At 42.3% G+C, this 24,393-nt stretch overlaps 1 protein-coding gene and 2 long non-coding RNA genes across 9 annotated transcripts in view; 1 reads left to right on the top strand and 2 right to left on the bottom strand.

The window, feature by feature from the left end:
- Positions 1–24,393, top strand: part of rcan2 (regulator of calcineurin 2) — a 106,701-nt gene that overhangs the window by 35,004 nt on the left and 47,304 nt on the right. For 6 of the 7 annotated variants that reach the window (XR_013133148.1, XR_013133146.1, XR_013133145.1 and 3 more), the window contains 2 exons: positions 9,650–9,823; positions 10,638–10,809. Coding sequence is in view for 4 of the 7 variants with exons in the window: in XM_077016743.1 (XP_076872858.1) it covers positions 9,650–9,823; positions 10,638–10,809 (346 nt within the window). In the remaining 3 variants the exon portion in view is untranslated. Of the gene's footprint in view, positions 1–9,649; positions 9,824–10,637; positions 10,810–16,950; positions 19,127–24,393 lie in introns of those variants that run through there. The other variant, XM_077016746.1, reaches the window with a different exon arrangement.
- Positions 3,983–9,654, bottom strand: LOC143522850 (uncharacterized). The gene is made up of 3 exons (XR_013133150.1): positions 8,565–9,654; positions 8,103–8,390; positions 3,983–5,301 (listed from the first exon to the last, which is right to left on the bottom strand). It is a non-coding gene; the product is annotated as an uncharacterized LOC143522850 (long non-coding RNA).
- Positions 22,367–24,393, bottom strand: part of LOC143522851 (uncharacterized) — a 79,769-nt gene continuing 77,742 nt past the window's right edge. The window contains exon 3 of the long non-coding RNA XR_013133151.1: positions 22,367–23,240. This is a non-coding gene — a long non-coding RNA (uncharacterized LOC143522851). The remainder of the gene's footprint in view (positions 23,241–24,393) is intronic.

Below are 24,393 nucleotides of genomic sequence, written 5' to 3'. Positions count from 1 at the left end.
GAAAAACTCCCTATGATTGGGGATACCATGGGGGGACCATCCTCCATTGGGCGGCCCGTTAGCACAAGTCCATATTTGTGGACAAAAGATGGTTCCACAGTTATAGTTAAGGTTCTTGCTCCTCGGCCAAGTAGTCACAGTCCCTTCAGTGCCGATGGTGAGCCTCAGGTAGGAGCTAGCTTCAGCACGTCCTCTTGCGGCAATGGCACATCCACCGGCAAGCCAGACCATATCCTAGGTGCTTGTAGGTGCTTGCATGCAATCGTCTTAGGTAGAAGCATGCAAAAAGATGGACAATACTCACTGAGACATTGCTTTCTAGTCAAATCATTATCACAACTAGAGTGATGCCATGACACAGCTGGATGATAGCATCAACATCTCAGATTACCAGAAATCTCAATGTCTGGGGCCCCCCAAGCCCCACACCTTACAAGGGGAATATTAACTGAAGGCTTGATTAAATAGGTGAGTCTTAAGTCTAGATTTAAAGATTGAAACTGAGTCAGAATCTCGGATTGGAGCTGGAAGGCTATTCCATAATTGAGGGGCTTTAAAGGAGAAAGCTCTGCCTCCGGCTGTAGTCTTACAAATTTTTTAGACTACGAGAAATCCAGCATTTTGGGAGCGCAAAGGGTGAGATGGGTTGTAGTAAGCAATGAGTTCACTCAGACCTTGTGGGGCAAGACCATTTAACACCTTATAGGTTAACAGAAGAATTTTAAATTCAATTCGATATTCACTCGGAAGCCAGTGTAATGCCATGAGAGTGGGACTAAGATGATCAAATTTTTTACACTTGGTTAGGATTCTAGCTGCAGCATTTTGTACAAGTTGTAGCTTCTTTATGGACTGTTTAGAGCATCCAATTAGAAGACCATTACAGTAGTCCAATCTCGACGAGAAAAAGGCATGGACCAGCTTCTCTGCATCAGCTAACGAAAGTGTCTCAGTAAGTGTCTATGTAAATGGAAAATGGTTATCTGTCATGATAACCAGCCACTATCATATTCAAGAAGTGTTAGGAGCCTGTTTATGCTTTTAAATTTTTATACCAAGATCAGGTGAGAGGCAACTCCAACTTCATTCAGATGATGTCCACCTACTTTAATACAATTTCAGACCCTATGGTGATGGCAGGCGAGATCTCAAAAGAAGCATTCGGCCCCAGTAGCAAGACCTTCTGAATTTAAAGACACTTGCTTCTTACATGCAATGCTTTTAACTGAAAAATGGTGCCAGTGTTATAAATAAATAGATTTAATATATGTAAATTCTTATATTGTTATATGCCGTGCTGGTATAGCATGTAAAAATACTGCACAGTGTCACCAGACAGAATGGATGGCCAAACAGTTCTAACTGCTGTTGTCTGCTGACACAGTAATGAATCCCAAAACTTGCGCCAGCAACATGTCAAAAACATTTCCCTGCCAACGTAATGTTTTGATCATGCTTTAATGTTAAAAGAAAAGCAAAGAGAGATGCATGACAACATTACAATAACATTAAACATAAATGAATATAGGACAAGGAAAGAAGATAAATAAATTATTTTAAAAATACCTCTTTTGGTCTAGGAGCACAAACTGATAGTTTTACATGACAAGCATGGGACACATACAGGCATACATTGATATATACTGAAATGTCAGTACTGAATATACTGACATTGGTCCACCTTGGTGTTGGCTCACCAAGTCAGATGGCCCAGTCTTCATCTCCTCTTTGCAGGCTGCATGAGCAGGCATGTGGATTTCTTATGTAAACTGTACAGCCTTGTGTAGCGGGTGGGACCAACAGTCAGTGAGCACTGAGTTAGCGTTCCATGCAGTTATCGGGTTAAAATACCTAAAACATCCCTTTTTCATCCATTTATTGACATTTAGGGAAAACAGATGTGCCATTGTTATTTGCAAGCAGCTGTTTTTATCTCAGAATTTATATTTTTGTTATCGAACCTTGGCTAGACAAAGAATGGGCCACACCTGATTTCTTCCTGTTACTGGAGTCCACAGCAATAAATATTGCTCATCCCTTCACAATGGTTTTTCTGAATTCAGATATTATTAATTTATGTATGAGTGGGCAATATGAAGCTAGTGTTCTGTGTAATATGCAAGTAGTGTTTTGGGCAAGTTTAGTGTTCTGGGGTGATTTTATTACATTTTAATCAGCATGTATAATGTTTAAAGGCATTGCACAGCGAGGTAAACACCATGTGTACAGTGTAGTCTCTGCTCAGGTCTGGTGGCAGACGAAGGAAAAAATAAAAATGGAAGCCAAATGAGTAGCAGCCATGTTCACACCTGGTTTTAATACTCAACCTTAGTGACTGCATAAGTGGCCAGGAAAGGGGTACAATGCATTGTGAACACATTGCAATCCAATAACTCGAATCACTTTGAGGGGGTCTGGGATGGATCAGTACACACTTCTATAGTGTGAATGGTAATGCTTAAGGATGTGTCCCTGACACAAAGTACTGCCTGTATGTCAGAGAATCACATTTCTCTGTTGTAGCTAAGCTAGGCGGTAGGAGCAGAATCACATCTCTGTTGTAGTTAAGCTAGGCTGATTGAGCAGAATCACATCTCTGTTGTAGTTAAGCTAGGCGGTAGGAGCAGAATCACATCTCTGTTGTAGTTAAGCTAGGCGGTAGGAGCAGAATCACATCTCTGCTGTAGCTTAGCTAGGCTGATTGAGCAGAATCACATCTCTGTTGTAGTTAAGCTAGGCTGATTGAGCAGAATCACATCTCTGTTGTAGTTAAGCTAGGCTGTAGGAGCAGAATCACATCTCTGTTGTAGTTAAGCTAGGCGGTAGGAGCAGAATCACATCTCTGTTGTAGTTAAGCTAGGCGGTAGGAGCAGAATCACATCTCTGTTGTAGTTAAGCTAGGCTGATTGAGCAGAATCACATCTCTGTTGTAGTTAAGCTAGGCGGTAGGAGCAGAATCACATCTCTGTTGTAGTTAAGCTAGGCTGATTGAGCAGAATCACATCTCTGTTGTAGTTAAGCTAGGCGGTAGGAGCAGAATCACATCTCTGTTGTAGTTAAGCTAGGCGGTAGGAGCAGAATCACATCTCTGTTGTAGTTAAGCTAGGCTGATTGAGCAGAATCACATCTCTGTTGTAGTTAAGCTAGGCGGTAGGAGCAGAATCACATCTCTGTTGTAGTTAAGCTAGGCTGATTGAGCAGAATCACATCTCTGTTGTAGTTAAGCTAGGCGGTAGGAGCAGAATCACATCTCTGTTGTAGTTAAGCTAGGCTGTAGGAGCAGAATCACACAGCTTTGCTACAGTTAAGCTAGGCTGTAGGAGCACAGTGAAATGCAGATGCTATTCGTAGTTCTTTTCTTCAGTGTCTCCTCTCCCGTTCATCCAAAAAATTGTCCCAGCAGACCATATATTCAAAAATGTATATGAAAATAAACACAGCAGAAGCATGATGTAATTAAATGTGTAATGCTTGCTTCAGTGGACAATTTTCCTATCACAAGTGGTCAAAATCCCAGGTGTAAACTGCTCTGCAATTTGGCAGTCCCTTGTGAGAGAGGTCACCCAAGGAACACATTAATGCCAATTGTGAAAACTTCTGATACTTCTTGATATGAATTATGTTTGTGGATTATTAGACTAAAAAGTCTTGTAAATTCCTACATGTAATACGCTTCACAGTCTCAACTGAAAGCTTCCTCCTGGTACAGTTGTGCAGCTGTAACTGTCACAGTTTCTTTGTCAAGTTTGCCTGCTCTGTTGCAGCGAAAACTTTTACTTACTTTTAGAGGACAGGATTATGGTCTTGTTATTCTGTCCATTATACACTATGCTACATTGGTCTAGAATGGAGAATGTGAGAGATAGCCTTCATTAAGATGCTGAGGAGACTTTTATCTGCTGCTCTGGCTAAATCCTGCTGTTTTTGACTTCCTGCCTTGAGAGAAACATCTGCATGTTAGACTGTTAGACAAGAGTTCCACCACTGTAGTTATTTTAAGCCACCAGCATCACAACTAAGTCTGATATGAATTGAGCAGTGTGAGAGGCTCTGGCCTGTATCTGTTTAAATGAATGGTCCATTTCTCCAAAGGAAGAAGTCAAGAAAGAGCACTTCCATCTTCCCATGTGTAGAGGATCTGGTATCAGTTAAAAAGCAGGAGGTTGTTAAATTTGACATTCATTGTGGGATTAATCCTAAATTGAGGCCCAGGCAGCATTTTCCTCCCACAGTTACGAGGGTTCTCATGCCAGTAAGTGAACAGTAAACAGGCTGTGGAACAGCTGTATTTCCTTAAATGCCCACATACCACACCACCCTCAAACATCACTGGAGAAAAATGTTTTTTTTGTTCATTACTTGTATTCATAAGCTTGTTCTATATGACAAATGCACATGTAGCACATGGCATGCCAGTTTCATACAATTATAAATCAGCTACTTACATTTACATTTATGGCATTTGGCAGACGCCCTTATCCAGAGCGACTTACATTTTTATCTCATTTTTATACAAGTGAGCAATTGAGGGTTAAGGGCCTTGCTCAGGGGCACCTCCGTCATAGCCTCAGGTCTAGGAATCGAACCCACAACCCTCCGGTCACAAGACCAGTTCCCTAACCACCAGGCTATGACTGCCCCAGCTACTTCTGATCCCAAGTCCTGATCCTATTCTAAGGGAATAGTCAACCTAACGCTGACATTGAGTGGAAATTAAATATAGTCGGACTCACTGTCAGACTCACTCACTGCTTATCATTTTTCCATCCTGACTCTTTACTTTATGTTATTGGAAGAGCATGTGAGAAGGGCAAGTCGACTATGACTGGGGTCACAGGGTACTATTTTAAACCCACGCATTATCCCAGCAGACCTTGCATCTGCCCCGCAGTAGTACGGTAAAAGGGCCACACCGCACTGCAGCGATTTCATGCTTTACTGGGTTGAGCTCGTGTGACCTAGATGTCAGCATGACTGTTTATATACTCACACCGCAGGCTGTCTTTGAGACTTGACCTGCACTGAACCTCTTTCCACCCCTGCACTCCAAAACAAATATGGATGTTGTATTTTGTTGGTCTGGGTTTAAGTGGAACTTGCTTTTGGCTCAATAGTGAAATGTAACTACAGATACAAATTTGTCATATTGTTTGAGATTTTTGTCATATGGCCATAGAGACACCAATTCAGAGTGAATTCATCCTGTCTAGGCGATGCTCATCAGCGTTCCACTCAGTGAGGCTCACTTGCTTCTTAGGCATCCAGTAGAAGGTCCCAGCGATGAGGGGAGCTGCTTGCATCCTTGGAGGAGAAATTAAAGATTTGGTTAGAAAAAAAAAATTGAAATGACAATGTTGCATGCTATGACCACACAGTTAGCTCTCTAAAAGTAGATATCATTTCTGAAGGTCAGATAATAGATAATGGAAAATGGAGCCATGCTATATTTAACTCTTCCTCTCCCTTGTGTATCAGTGGTACAAGAGAGGTAAAAGAGCAGGATAATATATTCAGAATATTCTGTGTTGTACAATGAAAATCATCTGGTTGGGTCATTCAGGCCTGTGAATAGGGAATGGCTGCAGTATAATGTGTCATATTTCATTCTCCGATGTAGGCAGGTCAGTGACCCAGAACAGCTGGACACACTGCAACCTTCAGAATCAGCATTACAAACAAACACCGCGCAGAGATCATCTATAACGAACTGAACCACGCACCATAAACAATAAAAGGACACAGCTCAGCATTGTCAACATTTACACTGTGTACATTCTGAACATTGTTCTGCTGTGTACATTCTCAACATTGTTACACTGTGTACATTCTGAACATTGTTCTGCTGTGTACATTCTCAACATTGTTACACTGTGTACATTCTGAACATTGTTCTGCTGTGTACATTCTCAACATTGTTACACTGTGTACATTCTCAACATTGTTCTGCTGTGTACATTCTCAACATTGTTACACTGTGTATATTCTGAACATTGTTCTGCTGTGTACATTCTCAACATTGTTACACTGTGTATATTCTGCCCTAATGACAGGCACTGAGGTAGGACTGCTCAGAGGACCGATGTGGGATAAAAGGCCATTTGAAAGCCAGAGGTATTTATGGAACGAAGTACACCATATCATTTGGAACTGGCGGAAACAAACCAGCCTTTGGAAACACGAGTTTGCTCTTGTTACACACAGTATTTGCACTTGAACAGGCTGGAATTTCAAAAGAAACCTGTCCCACATTACATTTTTTACCATCAGTATTAACAGATTTCACTTTGTGTATTGCCTCTGCAAGACTGGTGGTGAATGGTCAGATCTTAAATGAAATTCAAAATGCAAACAAATCCAAAATGTAATTTGAAACTGGCAACGTAAAGCTAGCTACAGAATTCAATGACATTCAGGCAAATGAGTGTCGAGCAAACATGAAATGGCTTACTGATGCATATAGCAAGATGCTATAAAATAACAGAGCTTAATGTTATTTACATTGTAGTATTTGTTTATTAGTGTAGGTAAACATAATGATGAAATGGGTGGTGTAGTAGTCAATGATGCAGAGTATTCCTAGAGAATTTAGCCCACCTTTTAACAACTACTATTAACTGATATTTGTTCTGCTGAAATGTACTGCAAAAAGGAAAGTTAAAGCAGAATGCAGTGCAGTCACATGCCAATTAGAAAAAAAACCTAAACTAGTCATGTACTGTGTCACAGTGAGTGAGGGAGGGGAAACCTAGAGAGCAGTGTGAACACAGGACGTTTAATACACGTAACAACGAACACACAGTTTTGACATTACATTAAAAGTTTCTTTGTTTTATTTTTTGTTTTTGTGGAAGTGTTTTATATTTTTGGAATATTATAATCCTCTTACAGCAAACGTTCCACCTGAATACCTCACTCGTGACGTCATGGGACTATATACCAATTAAGCATGGGAACCATAAAGAAATTAGGAAATAAGGAAGGAGAGAGAAACGAGGGGTAAAGAGCCCTAACCCTAACCCTAGCAGTTTTGTCGGTTTGTAGGCGTGCACGCTGGGCCTTTTACGCTTTTTTGGCCATATTTTTCACCCAACGGAAGGATTATATGCCGAGCTGCAGAGCTTTCTCATTGGATCGGTTTCCCTGCCTGCGCGTTCGATTTTCCATACTGGACTGGTGGGCTTACGGTTAGCGGGAGTCCGCCGTGACTCTCTCAAGCTGTACTCCCGGGATATACCTGCTTCTCTCCTCCCTCCTGTCTGAATATTTTGATTATTTTGGTACAGACTGTCTCTCTCTCTCTCTCTCTCATTACAGTACGTGTGCACGCATACACAGGTACTCACACACACGCTTACGTGTGTGTGGGGAACACCAGGGGTTGGGAAAGTTGTACAAGTAATATTTTGTGAACTGTTAAATCTGGGATGTTTGGGAGACTATGTAAATATTGGTGATTATTTTGAATTCCTATTAAACCATATTGCATTGCACTGTGATGGTAGTAGGCTCTTTATCGCTGTTATTAGTCCTCCTCGACCTTAGAAGATGTTATATAGCAGTGGGCAGTGGGTTTTCATGACCTCAGTATAAGAAGTATGATACCCAACATGACTGTTATAATGCGACACATGACATGAAGGTTGTATATTGACATTATGGGCTGTGCGTGTGCCACTTTAGGAGCAAAGCTTTCCCTGATAAAAAAAAAACAGTTATTAGTCTCACACTTAAAGAAGTTTGCCTTTCAACTGTGTTGTTGATTTCTCCACAAGAGAACTGAACTGAAATTCTGAATTCTGAAATTATTAATAGTTCAGGAATTTGAAGTTAACCTCACTACCCCAAGAAAGTCCTAAACATTCCTAAAAACACACAATTTTCCAAAACAGCTGTAAATGGATTTGTGTTATTGGTCTGGCTGTCAAACCTTAACACCACCTTTCCGCTGTGTAAACTTCTACTTATGTTATTAGCAGTGAACATTATGGAAAATGCAGAGTAAAACACATGACACACCTGTCCTCACCTGACATACCTGTCCTCACCTGACACACCTGTCCTCACCTGACATACCTGTCCTCACCTGACATACCTGTCCTTACCTGCTTTGTCCTCCCAAGGATGGCGGGCCATTCCACACTTCACATGCTGACGCATCTCATCTGTAGCCACCGTGTCTCATCCATGGCAGAGTGGCGTGCTGCTGACCTCCTGTAGGCTGGCACAGGAAACAAGATGTTAGACACATGCCTGTGTCCCAGGAGAGCTAGTGCAGAGCTTATACACTCCCTGCAGGAGGGTAGACAACCAGCAGTTTTCATCCGTCATCCCCAGCCTTCCTCCAGAAGCTTAGTTTAAATCCATAGCGTAGCGACCATGATCCATCACATCTGTCACACAATGGTAGAAATAACTTCGAAATATTTTTAAATCTGTTCATAGATTTTTCTCAACATTGTTAACTAGTTAAAGCCCATCCAGCTCAGTGGAGGGGCTCATTTTTTTCAATTGCATATCATTCATTATTAAAAAAATGTATTTGGCTGACACTGTTGTGAACTCACATTCCGCTCCATCCCTTGCATCCAGATGCTTGAGATCAAGCCTGCTGGTTGTGATGCTTCACATTGCTATGCTTGGCTTGTGTTTCCTGTCCTAGATTAACTGGAGGGCGTGTCTGAGGAGTCCCACTGAGCTTCCTCTGCTGGCATACTTCTTGTACTCTGATCCAAATACCTCTGCACCATTCCTTTAAAAGGCAAAGATTACCTCAATGAGACAGTTACTTATTTTAACTGACTTATGGCAATAACCGCGTAAATGCCTCCTTAAAGCTGAACAATAGCACACTGAAATGTCATCCACATGGAAAATGAAAATAGATGTTTAATGTTTTTTTTTCTCCATGGTAAATGACAATTGGTTTAGAGCATTTCACATCAGGAGCAGTGTTCCAGATGCTCCTTGGAAAGAAAGATTCACAGTGATTTCCACTCAAATGGAGAGGCTTTGCAGTCAAGTACTTTTCCCCCCTCAAATCTCGAACTGGTACATCATGCGGTCATGAAAACACTGTTCTTGGACTCCAATAAAAGCTTGCTTTCTTCAGCATGTGTAAATGATCAATGCCTTTGCAACATAACGTCTTAGTAATGATCACCTAGGCTCTGCATTTCATTTACTGTTAGATCAATTAAAAATTATAAAAAATCACAACTATTCACATTCTAATTTCTTTATAGAAAGCCAAGTAAAGCCATCTGATTCAAAAGCAAGCTAAATGAAAGCTTAGAGCACCGTAGTGCAGTATGGTTCTTAGTAAGAATACCAGATAAAAGTGCTTTCATTGATTTCTTCTCTACACAGGAAATGAATGTTAATTGTGCAATGGACTGCAGAATGTAAAGTATTATGAAAAAACTGGCCGTCCTTCCAGTATTAAATAAACCGAAACAAATTATTTCAGCAGTGATGCTAAGGCAAATCACCATCCATTTTAGTCTCACCAAATGAAAAGTTGAAGTTGATCTATTCTCATCTGTATCACTAGAAATAATATGATTTATTTGGATTTTGACATTTACCAGTCACCACAAGCTCCAGCTCGCCATCTCCCATCTCAGTCACCCTGTTTTGCTCCACTTTTCAGGAAATCTTCGAGGCGCTCTTCCTTACATATGATGACAGCGTGACTTTCCAGTTATTCAAGAGTTTCCACCGTGTTCGCATCAACTTCAGCAACCCCAAAGCGGCTGCCAGCGCTAGGATAGAGCTACACGAAACACCTTTCAGAGGGAAGCAGCTTAAGCTCTACTTTGCCCAGGTGAGCTACTGAGACTGTGGCGAGCATGAATTAAGAGGTTGTAAAACTCTCACCATGACTCTACCCTTGTCCAAACACTGTTAGAGCAAGAAAAAGGCAATCATGCCAAAAGGTTTCAGAAATTAGTTGACAGTTGGCTTGGTTTAGCTAAGCTTTAAAAAGCAGTCATCAGAATTACTTGGCCAAAAACTCCAATACAATATGAGTTCTGCCAAGAATTTAACAAACCAAGAAGAAGAAAGAAAATTATTCCAAGAAGAAATGCTATAATAAGAAAAACTAATCAAACTTGTGTTAAAATTGTTCAGGAAACAAATTATATTACTGTTACAGTGCGGAGGCCCCCTGCCAGCTGCCTCCGTCTGCAGCAGCAGTATTATATTGTCCCGTTGTTGTTGCGTTGTGTTCGTCCCTCGGGTGGGCGAGACCTATTAGGATCCCAAACACCTGATGGACGTTTGTCTGTCTATATATGTCTTGTCTTTGTACCAGTTGACTGCTGGCTATTGTATCCTTAATTTGGAATATGTCACAAGGTTTGTGTTTTGTGAACTTTATCCATTAAATCCTCCATTTTCCCTGAGACTGGCATGATCTGTTCCGTTTTTTATTTTGCACTCCTCGCCCTTCACAATTACTAATAGGGGGTGTCAGAATGAGGGTAATTTACACTTGAATATTTTTAATCAAATATACCATGTAAGACTTGTTTGTTTGTACAAAGTGCAAGTAAAAGTGCAAGTTTCATCTTCTAAACTTGGACTTGCTTTTTTTCATATCATATGAGGACTGACTCCTAAATCCTATTTCTCAGGTGCAGAACCCAGCATCAGATGGAGACAACCTCCACCTCGCTCCTCCACAGCCCTCCAAACAGTTCCTCATCTCCCCTCCTGGCTCACCACCTATTGGCTGGCAACCGATTGATGAGGCCACACCTGTCATTAACTACGACCTGCTTTACGCTGTTGCCAAACTGGGGCCAGGTCAGTGCCTTCATGCCTGCTAAAACTCTGCCATCTGTGTCCTGGAAGCTCAATTCCAACTTTAGGACTATATTGGTCATGCTAGAAAACCAACACTTCAGTCTCACAGAATTTCTTTACTGAGTGTATAAGAGCCTCATTAAAAAAGAGTGAAGCATAGAAGCAACCAGATCCAATGTCAACTGGCTTCTTTGTGTTTATTCTTTATTAGCTTAAAACATAACATTATAACATTATTAGCAAAACCTGCCTTTAATATTCCATCTGGGCCCCATTTTCCCAAATTATCATAGCATTACAGTCATCTTAAGAGAGAGTCAGTGTTTCATGTAATACTCAGTCTACCATTAGAAGAGGATTAGAAGAGTCATTTTGTTATGATGCTTTGGGGGAAACCCAGCCCTATTCTAGCATGACCATGGATTCATGGATAATGTTCAGACATGATGCTGTTAAACCTTCAACTTGGATTAAGAGCCTAGTTACCTCTGATTAAGATACCAGTTACTAGAAACACCTTCTTCAACTAGTCATTCATGTAGTCCAAATCCATGCCACCACTGCGTGCTGTGAGACTGCCCCCTCCATAGCAATTCTGATGATGACTACACCTTTACCAGACCCATCACCCGCCTGTAGTGATTGCTCTCTTGTGTCCTCTTGACCTTCAGCCAGGGACTAGTGCAATTGCGGCTGTGTGCGCCCTCAGACTGGGGTGACCAATGGCACTTGTATTGTTCAGTGGTCCCTACTCAAAGGTCCCTGGGAGCTCCTGTTCATATACATGTCTAAGAGTACAGAGAGGGCTCTTGGGTTGGGATTGACTTCTGCTGTCAACAAATATTGAAAAATTCGATTACATAATCGAATTTTTTTTTTTATGTGATTGTTGATATTCATTTTTGATATTCGATTGCGGAGGGAGAAGTAGCACTACAGCGGCTGGCTACCTCACATGTCCTTGCATCAGTGAGTCCTCACATCCTCCACTGACCGCACAGTGTGATAGGATGGAGTCACACAACGACTCTTATTGAATGAAAAGTGAAGATCAAGTTGAAATGAACATATAAGTCAACAACTATGTGGTAAGCCTGGCAAAGGGTGCACACCTAATCTGCAGAAAGTGATCACGCTCTGTGCAGTTTTGGTCTGTGGACTGCAAAATTGTTGAACCTTGTGATAGGCTAATTGTAGCTTACACAGCCTTATCATTTCAGCAGTCGCAATCTGAGGGCCCATCGTGAACAAATCAACCTAAATGCCTATGGCCTGATGTTCACTAGCGTTTCTTTTGCTTCCTGATGTTTTGGGAGTTCTAGCATCAGGAATGGAAGTAATCTACTTTTCCATTTTTAATTACTGTAAATTACGCATCAGGGGGAAATGACTGTCACATTTTGTGGAATCATTTACATTTTACATTTAATTTTATTTAACTGAAACACTGAAAAAGTGTAGGCTCATATATTGTCTAAATAGATATTGACTAATGAATATGCTAGAAACAGAAGCTTTCTGTACTGCAAGTCCCCAATCGTTTGATTTTTTTACTGTTTCATATTAAGGAAAATTTATGACATTTTTATGTTTAAATATATAATAATAGTTTGCATTGGTTTGCACAGATATTTGAGGGTTTCAAACTTACTTTTTTAGAAGTAATAATCAAATATCATGTTAGACCAGTCCAGATAACATTACAACACACAGGCTGACCATCTGACTGGAACATCCCCTATGGGAAGCATCCAGCCATATCTAAGAAGATAAGATCCACTCTTGGGTGTGAGCGGGATTAGTATGACTGACACTGAGACAACAGCCCACAAATTTCCCACAAATGAGATGTCCTCTTTAACATCTGGCATGAACGTCTGACAGCTTTTACCCTTGCTTCAATGGACCCTGAACTTTAAGACGAAATCAGAAATCAGTCAGCTTGAGCTACCTGGGCTCTATTTGCAGGTCCTTGCACCAGCCCTACACATTTGATTGGAACAGAATTATTCTGCAAAGTAAAGCAGGATCTAATCAGTTCTTGTGGAGAGTAAAACAACTCGTAGATAACAGGTGATTACAGTCAAGGCTCTATTCAGAAAAATATTAATATTCAATAAATTTGCATACTTCGAAGTAAACAGATTATAGTTCTGGCTCTAAAATTGACAGATTTTTTTAATTTGCATGTCTGTGTAGCCTTCTTATCCCTGCTATCTGCACCTTTGCCACAATATTAGTTCTTTTGGCATGATGGAGAGCTGCTTCAAAATTCTAGGCACAAGCTAGACAGGGATGGAGACACTGAAAAGATCCCAAGGCTGCAGCCCTGCGTCACCATGTCAACCATGCATAATGCATCAGTACCAGGGCACCTGCCATCATCATCTCTGCAGCTGTAGTTTATTATTCTGGGCCCCCGTATTGGCAGTGTCCACCAGTGAGGCCTCATATGTCCCAATGCAAACAGGGTTTGAAACTCACCTCTCATTTCCAACAACAGCCTAGACTTGGCCGTCCACTGCTGTCCCACCTGCTGGTGATGCAAAAAAAAGTTATTTGCCGCTATCATCTGCCAATTTGAAACCCAAGTGAGCATCGACATTCTTTGCATGACAAACACAGAGGAAGCTGTGTCCATGTGACTGTTCACAGCGGCCACACTAATAGATGTTCAAATAGGCCATCATTGCAGCTGTTGTTCTAGGCCATGTTTGAGTAGGCCATGTTCATGACCATTCACCGTTCAAGGCCGCACCTGTGGCTGTTCATGTAGGCTGTGCTTGCAGCTGTTCAACTAAGCCACGCTCACAGCTGTTTACTTAGGCAACACTTAAAGCTGTGCCAGAACTATGGAGAGTAGGGCTGGAACATTACTTGAAAATACATTGAAACTGTCATTCAGAACCACTCACTGACAATTTTTTCCATGTTGGCTATTTATTTTTTGGCTTTTAATTATATCTTAACATACACTCACCCGCCACTTTATTAGGTACTCCTGTCCAACTGCTCATTAACGCAAATATTGAACCAGCCAATCACATGGCAGCAACTCAATGTATTTAGGCATGTAGACATGGCCAAGATGATCTACTGCAGTTCAAACCAAGCATCAGAATGGGGAAGAAAGGTGATTTAACGTGGCATGTTTTTTGGTGCCAGACGGGCCAATCTACTTGGATTTTCACGCAAAACCATCTCTAGGGTGGTCCGAAAAAAGATAAACTATCCAGTTAGTGGCAGTTCTGTGGGCGCAAATGCCTGACTGGCCAGACTGGTTTGAGCTGATAGAACGGCAACAGTAACTCAAACAACCAGTCTTTACAACAGAGGAATGCTGAAGAGCATCTCTGATCGCATAATACATTGAACCTTGAGGCGGATGGGCTACAGCAGCAGAAAACCACACCGGGTGCCACTCCTGCCAGCTAATAACAGGAAACTGAGGCTACAATTCGCACAGGCTCAACAAAATTGGACAATAGAAATTGGGGAAAACGTTGCCTGGTCTGAGGAGTCTCGACTTCTGCTGCAACATTCGGATGATGAGGCGTCAATAACATGAAAGCTTAGAAAGAATTTGGCATCACCAACATGAACGGATTCATCCTGCCTTGCATCAACAGTTCAGGCTGGTGTTGGTAATGCAATGGTGTAGGGGATATTTTCCTGGCACACTTTGGGCCCATTTGTACCAATTGAGCATCGAGCCAAAGCCACAGCCTACCTGAGTATTGTTGCTGACCATGTTCATCCCTTTCTGATGGATAGTTCCAACAGGATAATATGCCATGTCATAAAGCACAAATCATCTCAGACTGGTTTCTTTAACACGACAATGAGTTCACCATACTCGAATGGCCTCCACAGTCACCAGATCGCAATCTAGTAGAGCACTTTGGGATGAGGTGGAACGGGAGATTCGCATCATGTATGTGCAGCCGACAAATCTGCAGCAAGTGCATGCTGCTATCATGTCAATTTAGGTACCTTGCCAAACCAGAATGTGGCAGTACCACTGTCAATACATCGAACAAGCTTGCCTCGACGGAAGAAGGTGAGTCTAAAGCAGGCGTACTCAACTAAATTTGTCCGCGGTCCAATTTTGGCATATACCTGTGACCTGAGGTCCGGGGGGGGGGGGGGCTGAGGGGTGTTGTGGTGTTTTGTCCGAAACGATATGTGGTAGAAACACCCCTCAAAACAGGGGAATGAACATTTACCTGACCAATTTTAATGTTGCTATGTGTTTCAGGTTTGAAAAGTGCTGGAATTTAGGTTAAAGTACTTTAAAATGCTTGAAATTGTAACTTGGTTTCACAACAAATATCTGTCTGACTGAATAGTTATCTTGTATTAGGTTAACAAATACGAGCCTCTTATAATTCCAGGACGAAACATGAGAACGTGAAGACGTGAAGATTGGGCGTTTTTTAAATAAACAACCATTAAATAATGTGATAAAAAGCGAATTATTTCGAGTATATGTATAAATATTTAACTTAATTATGTTTAACATGCTGGGAAATATTGAAATGGACCTTGAAAGTGACGTACAAGTGCTTTAATTCCACCTTATGAAGGTGTATGAACCCTGAAAACGTGACTTTGTTCATTGCGCTGAAGCGCGGCGCGCGCGAAGTTACAGGTGCACGACCTCGCGAACCGACAGCGCGGAGCCTCAGCGATTACCTTATTTTCGCCGCGCGGACCCTCGCGCCGCTCGCGAAGCGTCAACCAGGCTTGTAGCCCGGGGGGGGGGGGGGGGGGGGGGGGTGGCGAACGTAAGTTGTTGAGCGGGGGTGGCAAACGTAACACTCGTGACGGAGTGTTTTTTCAATAGCCCTGAAATAAATGTTACGGTTTTGTTTTGGTCCGTATCCAGTTAATCAGGAATGAGATTGGGTCCGGACAGGACTGCGTTCGGGTCCGGATCCGGACCGCGGTCCGCCAGTTGAGTACCCCTGGTCTAAAGTATGAGAAATGCAGGTGTTTAAATACCTTGATCAGCAGCCCTCTCTCTCTCTCTGGTTTTCTTTATTAAGAGCATGTGAACTTTAGTACGATTAACAGCAAACAGATGAAAATTGTATTACTTAATTAATGAGCCAGAGTTACGATGTAATCTAAGGATGGTTCTGTGGCAACATATTCACTGAACTACTTCCATCAAGTTCGCTAATGCCGCCACTAGGGACTTGAACAAAGGTGATCAATTCCTTGTCGTTAAGCCGTGGACGAGATTCACATTCCTGGACCTCATATCCAAAAGGATGATTCTTAGGACACCTGGACAATGTCGCTTTTTCTCAACAAGGAACCTGTGGTGGAAATTCAAGGAGTGTGTGTGTCCATGAAACACCACAGGAGTCATCCGTTACACATACAACCTCGGACATACTGGGTTTCATATGTACACTATATTGCCGAAAGTATTGGGTTGAAGCTGTTCGACCATGGAAACCCATTCCATGAAGCTCTCTGAAGGCCACATGAAGTTTGGATGTCCATTAGACCTCATCTTAGATCCTTTATATTACTCCTTTATAAATGTGGATTCAGGAATCATACAGTATTGCCAAGCGGTTTTATTTCCTGTTCGCACACAACCAACAAGCACCAGCGCAAACAGCACTGTGTCCCAGAGGCAAGCTGTTTTTAACCACATACACTTATGTCCATAGTTCACTGACCCACAATGTTAGCATGACACTGTATATGGAGTTCTCATGTTAAACCCACATAACACTGTGCCCTCACAACTGGGCCCATTAAAACATAGCCTTTCATCTGTGGTCAGGTCCAGCACATGCCAATCCACCAGTCATTCAAAACTGTACTGCCCCTCTATATTAGCAATATCATAATAGACAACAATACATGAAATACCCCCACCAAATAATTACTGTATCACTAGTATGCTCATCTATCTATCTATACAATATAAGCAGAAAACATATCTCTATATAAGAGTTTAGATGAATAAGTGAATAGAAGTGAAATTTATTGCACATCATTATTGCATTTTTTTTCCCAGTGTGTTGTGTTGGTCGGGACCAGGTAGTATTAACTGGTTGGTTTTGCGTTATTGTCCTATTAATTTGTTACCCTGTTACTGTTACCCCTCCTTCCCACCAGAGAGTAGTTGTACAGTCTGATGGCATAAGTGACAAAGGAATCTTTCAGCCTCTTGGTCCTGCACTTAGGAAGGAGCAGTCCGTCGCTGAACAGGCTTCTCTGCTGACTTATGACAGTGTGCAGACGGTGACTGGCATCATCCATAATGTCCAGCAGTTTGCTGAAAATCCTCCTCTCTGCCACAGTCACCAGAGAGTCCAGCTTCATGCCTACTACGGAGCCCAGCAGCCTGATCAATTTGTCCAGCCTGGATGTGTCCTTCTTGGGTATGCTTGGGAAGTCCACCACGGTGTAAAACTGGACACTGGTGACCACAGACTGATAAAACATCCACAGGAGTTTCCTGCAGATATTAAAACACCTGAGCCTCCTTAGAAAGTACAGCCTGCTCTGCCCTTTCCTGTACAGGTGGTCAGTGTTACAGGTCCAGTCCAGCTTGTTATCCAACCACAGCCCCAGGTACTTGTTGGAGTCCACAACTTCCACCTCCACTCCCTCAATTTTAAGTGGTAGTGACTTTGGTCTGGACCTCCCATAGACGATGACCAGCTCCTTGGTCTTTGTAGTGTTGAGCTGCAGGTCCTGTTACACCAGACAGTGAAGTCCCTCACCAGGCTCCTATACTCCTCCTCTCTATCATCCTTAATAAACCCAAGGATGGCCATGTCATCAGCAAATTTTTGGATGTGACACAGCTCTGAGTTGTAGCAGAAGTCTGCTGTGTACAGGGTGAAGAGAAGAGGAGCCAGTACCGTGCCTTGGGGTACTCCAGGGCTGCTGGTCACAGTGTCAAAGCCCATCTTTTTTATTGGAGCTAGTGACTTTGAATGACTGCTTTTCTCACCTCTGCCTGGTGACGTGTGAAAGGGGGAGGGGTAGTGGGCCAACCAAGAAGCCTCGACAATGACCAGCTGATGCCTTCGAAGTGATTGATAGCTGTTCTAACCAATAGTTCACTCTAAGCTGAAAAAAGTAGCTCCTCACTTGCCATGATTCGTGAATGTTTGTCTTTGACAAGGACATGTGCAAATCAACAAGCCAGTTGGGTTGTAAACATGCTAACCTAAGGTAGGCTAAGCTAAGATAAGGTAAGCTCTACAGAATACGTGATTGATTCTGAAATATAAAGGTTTATACTTTATATATTGGCATTTGTTTTGACCAGCTACAAGTTCATAAGGTGCCCAAATTGCAATGGAAATGTAACAAAAAGTTACCTAGTTACCTCAAGTGAGAGCTTCAGAATCTTTATTCACCTAAGCCTACTTCCAGTTTTTGGAATTAAAGGTGACATTTTGAGTAAACATGTTTCTTCTTGAAAGACAGCAAAGTGTCCTCATACTATGATTAGCCAAGTTTGTCATTGTACAACATTTTGGTCATCATAAAAAGTATAAAAGAGAGTAATAGCACTCGTACTCCGACACCAGCACACACATTGTGCTCATTAAAGGGAAATACTTTTTCTCCTGTTTTGTTTACGAGATGTGCACCAAGCTGCTGCGGCCCGAGAAGACAAAATACCTTAATTAAATGTTCAATATGTGCTGCTGCTCAGACCTGAGGCCTGGTGCCAAGCATGCAGGGAGTCAGCAGTCTTGGAGAATGTTCTAGCAGGGAGTCTGCAATCTTGGAGAATGTTCTAGCAGGGAGTCAGCAGTCATGGAGGATGTTCTAGCAGGGAGTCAGCAGTCATGGAGAATGTTCTAGCAGGGAGTCAGCAGTCATGGAGAATGTTCTAGCAGGGAGTCAGCAGTCATGGAGGATGTTCTAGCAGGGAGTCAGCAGTCATGGAGAATGTTCTAGCAGGGAGTCAGCAGTCATGGAGGATGTTCTAGCAGGGATCATGTGGAGCATAATGATTAAGTGACAAAATAAAGCACATTTATACATATGCATGCACATTCATGTGCACTGTGTGAGCGGAGCTTCTGCTCACCATAGGGTTGAGTAATTTTGTTATGTTTGCCGACATAGTGCTGCAAAGACGTGTTTTTAAATATGCTGAAAGTAAAAACATCCCCCACCATTAATCTCATCCACTTTGGTCAGTATTTTTGTCAGCATTTTATTTTTGGACCGTTGCTAAGCAATCGTGCATATTTAAGGAACTGCGATATGCTGGTACAGGCACTGGAAGGAAGGAAAGCATTTTGAAGTGCTTGCCCCCCCCCCCCCCCCCCCCCCCCCCCCCCAAAAGCACGCTCCCAAAATAGAGGCAGTGTGTCGGTGTGCCGGCCTGTTGAGCTGATACTGAACCGACATCCATCTGTCTTTTACACAGCCACAGTCCCCCTTCTCTTTCCGTCTTTCTTTCTCTCCCTCTCTCTCGTTCTGTCACTCACAGAACACACTGATGAACAGGAGGTAATGCAGATGTGTTGCGTTGTGCATGCCAATGAGACCAGTGCTGTTTAATGAGGAATTAGCTGCTTAAGCAGCATCTCCATTGAACCAGACACATCTGTCTCACAGAAGCAGAGTCTACAGGGCCTATATACTACAGGGCCATGCATCACCCTACATACTACAGGGCCATGCATCACCCTACATACTACAGGGCCATACATCACCCTACATACTACAGGGCCATACATCACCCTACATACTACAGGGCCATACATCACCCTACATACTACAGGGCCATACATCACCCTACATACTACAGGGCCATACATCACCCCACATACTACAGGGCCATACATCACCCCACATACTACAGGGCCATACATCACCCCACATACTAGAGGGCCATACATCAACCCACATACTACAGGGCCATACATCACCCCACATACTACAGGGCCATACATCACCCCACATACTACAGGGCCATACATCACCCTACATACTACAGGGCCATACATACATATACATATATACTGTATATACAGTGGGGAAAATGAGTATTTAGTCTTATTTAAAATAAGTATTTACTTATTTTCTACCATTATTTGCAAATAAATCAGTCAGACAAAGTCAGACAAAATGATTTTCTCAATTTTTTTTCACATTTTGTCTCTCATAGTTGAGGTCTACCTATGATGTCAATTACCCTCCTCTCTCATCTTTTTAAGTGGGAGAACGTGCACAATTGGTGACTGACTAAATATTTATTTTCCCCACTGTATATATGACCTGTCCGTGGGTCATTTGGTACCGTGCCGCACAGAATAAAACAATATTTTATCAGCGATCAGAATCTGAGTGATGTTTTATTTTGAGAAATATAAAACATTTTGGGATTCTCTCCCACTGGTATAAAATATATACATTTATTTGCATTTTGCAGAGAGAAATAAGTATTTGTTCCCCTGCCAAACATTAAGAGTTCTGGCTCCTACAGACCAGTCAGATGCTTAATCAACTTGTTGCCTGCATTAAAGACAGCTGTCTTAAATTGTCAGCTGTCCACAGACTCATTTAATCAGTCAGACTCTAACCTCTCCAACATGGGCAAGACCAAAGAGCTTTCTAAGGATGTCAGGGACAAGATTATAGACCTGCACAAGGCTGCAATGGGCTACAAAACCATAAAACGCTGGGTGAGAAGGAGAAGTTGGTGCCATTGTAATAAAATGAAAGAAATACAAAATGACAAAATGAGTCAACTTCGATCTGGGGCTCCATGCAAAATCTCACCTTGTGGGGTATCCTTGATCATGAGGAAGGTGAGAAATCAGCGTACAATTACACGGGGGAACCTTGTTAATTATCTTAAGGCAGCTGGGACCACAGTCACCAAGAAAACCATAGGCAACACATTACGCTGTAATGGATTAAAATCCAGCAGTGCCTGCGAGGTCCCCCTGCTCAAGAAGGCACATGTGCAGGCCCATCTGAAGATTGCCAATGAACTCCTGGGTGATTCTGAGAAGGATTGGAAGAAGGTGCTGTGGTCAAAGAAGACAAGTTCTTGTTTGGAGGAAGAGAAATGCTGACAATAACCCAAAGAACACCATCCCCACTGTCAAGGATGGAGGTGGAAACATGTTTTGTGGGTATTTCTCTGCTGAGGGCACAGGACTAGTTCACCGCATCGATGGGAGAATGGAAGGAGCCATGTACTGTAAAATCCTGAATGACCACCTCCTTCCCTCTGCCAGGACATTAAAAATGGGTCGTTCCTGGGTCTTCCGGTGTGACAATGACCCAAAACATACAGCCAAGGCAACAAAGGAGTTGCTCAAAAAGCAATTCCAAAATTGACTTTAAACCAAAGCAAAAATACTGACCAGATCTTTCAGCTGCAGCATCCTGTGATGTTGAAGCTGCAGCTCAAGATGAATGTGATTCTCTGGAGATTACACTGGCACATTCAAAGGTGAGTCGTTTTATTGCTTCATCTGCTTTTGTTGAGCTAAATAAACCACATGATTTGTATCTTGGGGCTAGTAGTGTTGCCAGTGACCTTTGGAATGTGTTGAGCTGTTCTCTAAGGAGCTGGGGAATGAGATGGTCATGTGAGGAGTAGATTTGACATGTTTAGGGCCATTATCTTGCTGAAAGATTCAGTGACAATCCATGTTCAGCTTTCGGGCAGAGGCCACCAGATTCTGATTCAAAATGTCCTGATATTTCAAAGAGTTCATGATCCCATGTATCCTTACAAGGTTCCCTGGTCCTTTGGAGGAGATACAGGCCCACAGCACGACAGATCTTCCCCCATTCTTAACAGTGGGCATGAGGTGTTTTTCTGCGTACTCATATCTTGGTGTTACGCCAGACCCAATTAGTGTTGGTTACCAAAAAGCTCTATCTTGGTCTCATCTCACCAAAACAGACAGTCCCATTTAAAATCCCAGTACCATATAGCAAACTCCACTCATTTATGCTTACAGCTTGTTAGCATGTAGATAGCACCTGATATTTGTTTGGAAGACCTCTTAACCCCAAGATGCTACCATTTGATTCAATTCTCTTACAGTAAGCTTTGGAGAACTTTTTGTTATCGTCCTTCTCACTGTGCGTGGTGGCAAGATACACTTGTGTCCTCTTCCAGGCTTGTTTGTCACAGTTCCAGATGTTTTGAACTTTTTGATGATTGTTCTGACTGTAGATGAGTAGCCTTTGCTTAATTTATGAAGGTTGACACACATCTGCCTTACTTGAGTAGTGTGTTCTCTTGTCTTTCCCATGTTTAAGCGTGAGTAAGAGAAATAGGCCTCTGTGTAATGCCATATTTATACTGTTATGTTTGTGCGGAGTGTCTGATTTGGTGCTGTGTTGTATATGTACTTTTCATAATTTTATTTATTCAAATATACATACTACAAATGCTCAGTCATTGTTGGTTTCATTAATTTATTCATCATTTTATTTTTCTTTGTTTGTTGTCCGCCTGACCTAGACCGGGCGGTAACAATATCTAAGGGAAACAGGAAGTGATGAATTACTAAGGTTACTAGATGTCACGGTTCAGCTTCGGACCCCTCCTTGTGGGTGTGTTGTTACGTTGTCTGCGTGTAGTTATGTCCATGTTTGTAGTTCCGTGTGTGTGGGTTGTTTGTGAGCGTGTTCGTTAGTCTCACCTGTGTCTCGTGATCACTGGGGAATGTGTTCTACACCTATTTAATGTGCGTTTGCGCAATGTCTTGTGCTCGTCCTTGTCTAAAGTTCGTGCCTGAGTGTGTTATTTGTTAAAGAGTGCTGTGCGCCACTTGCACTGGACTCCATCACTGTCCACATTAAAAACGTTTCAGTTTCACTGCTCCATGCTCCGTCGTGTCTGCCTCCTCCACCCGTAACACTAGATACTTTGATCCAATTTATAAACTACAGCAGAAATGACATAAATGGTTCAAATACATTTCAACCAATCAATCAATCAAAGTTTATTTGTATAGCGCTTTTAACAACTCAAGTTGTCGCAAAGCAGCTTTACAGGGTTTACAAGGTTAACAATACTATGGGTCTAGAACCCTAATGAGCAAGCCAAAGGCGACAGTGGCGAGGAAAAACTCCCTATGATGGTGGGGAATAGGAAGAAACCTCGGGAGAACCAAGACTCAAAAGGGAACCCATCCTCCATTGGGCGGCCCGTTAACACACAAATACACAAGTCACACATAATTCACACAATCAGACTAGGTAAAAGGTAGAATTGAAAGTTCTGGGTTTTGATATTGTCACTGTAAATGTCTGTTGATGAATGCCAGGCTTTCATTCCGTGTCGGAGCAGTGATGCTGGTATTGTAGGCTCCGACTGCAGTGTTACTCCCCAGGTGAACCCCGGTATCAGCACATCCACCGGCAGCCAGACCATCCCCCAGGTGCCTGTATCCAATCGTCTTGGGTAGAGCCATGCAAGAAGATAGATAATACAGACTGAGTGGACATGAATTTAAACCACCGTTGATTTAAATGTACGTAGCTCACGTGCCAGTGATCAGCATGTGGCTCCGGCAGACTAATCTATAGCAGCATAACTAAAGGGAGGGGTTCAGAGGTGACCACAGGCATGAGGGCTCACTGAGACATTGCTTTCCAGTCAAGTCATAGTCACAAATAGAGTGATGCCAAGACACAGCTGGATGACAGCATCAACATCTCAGATCACCAGAAATCTCAACGTCTGGGGGCCCCCAAGCCCCTACACCTTACAAGGGGAATTTTAGCTGAAGGCTTGACTAAACAGGTGAGTCTTAAGTCTAGATTTAAAGATTGGAACTGTGTCAGAATCTCGGATTGGAGCTGGAAGGCTATTCCATAATTGAGGGGCTTTAAAGGAGAAAGCTCTGCCTCCGGCTGTAGTTTTACTAATTTTTGGAACTAGGAGAAATCCAGCATTTTGGGAGCGCAAAGGGCGAGATGGGTTGTAGTAATCAATGAGTTCACTCAGATATTGTGGGGCAAGACCATTTAACGCCTTATAGGTTAACAGGAGAACTTTAAATTCAATGCGATATTTAATCGGCAGCCAGTGTAGTGCGGCGAGAGTGGGACTAATATGATCGAATTTCCTAGCCTTGGTTAGGACTCTAGCTGCGGCATTTTGTACAAGTTGTAGCTTCTTTATGGACTGTTTAGAGCATCCAATTAGAAGACTATTACAGTAGTCCAATCTCGACGAGACAAAAGCATGAACTAGCTTCTCTGCATCAGCTAATGAAAGTAAGTGTCTCAGCTTGGCAATATTACGTAAATGGAAAAAGGCAGCCTTAGTGACATTGCATACATGTGTGTCACATGAAAGATCAGAATCAATAGTGACAGCTAAACTTTTTGCAGTAGATTTTGGTGTTACTGAAAAACCATCTAGGGTAAGGGGAATATCAGCCCAATTGCTTCTAACAGCTTTAGGCCCAAGAATCAGTACCTCAGTCTTGTCAGAATTTAGTTTAAGAAAATTAGACGCCATCCAGTTTTTAATATCCTGGATGCAGTTCTCAATCTTGAGAGTTGTGGTGGTATCATCTGGATTAGAAGATATATACAACTGAG

Source organism: Brachyhypopomus gauderio, chromosome 9 (genome assembly GCF_052324685.1).
Source record: "Brachyhypopomus gauderio isolate BG-103 chromosome 9, BGAUD_0.2, whole genome shotgun sequence".
Taxonomy (NCBI): Eukaryota; Metazoa; Chordata; class Actinopteri; order Gymnotiformes; family Hypopomidae; genus Brachyhypopomus; species Brachyhypopomus gauderio.
This window is presented reverse-complemented; position numbering and strand designations above follow the sequence as displayed.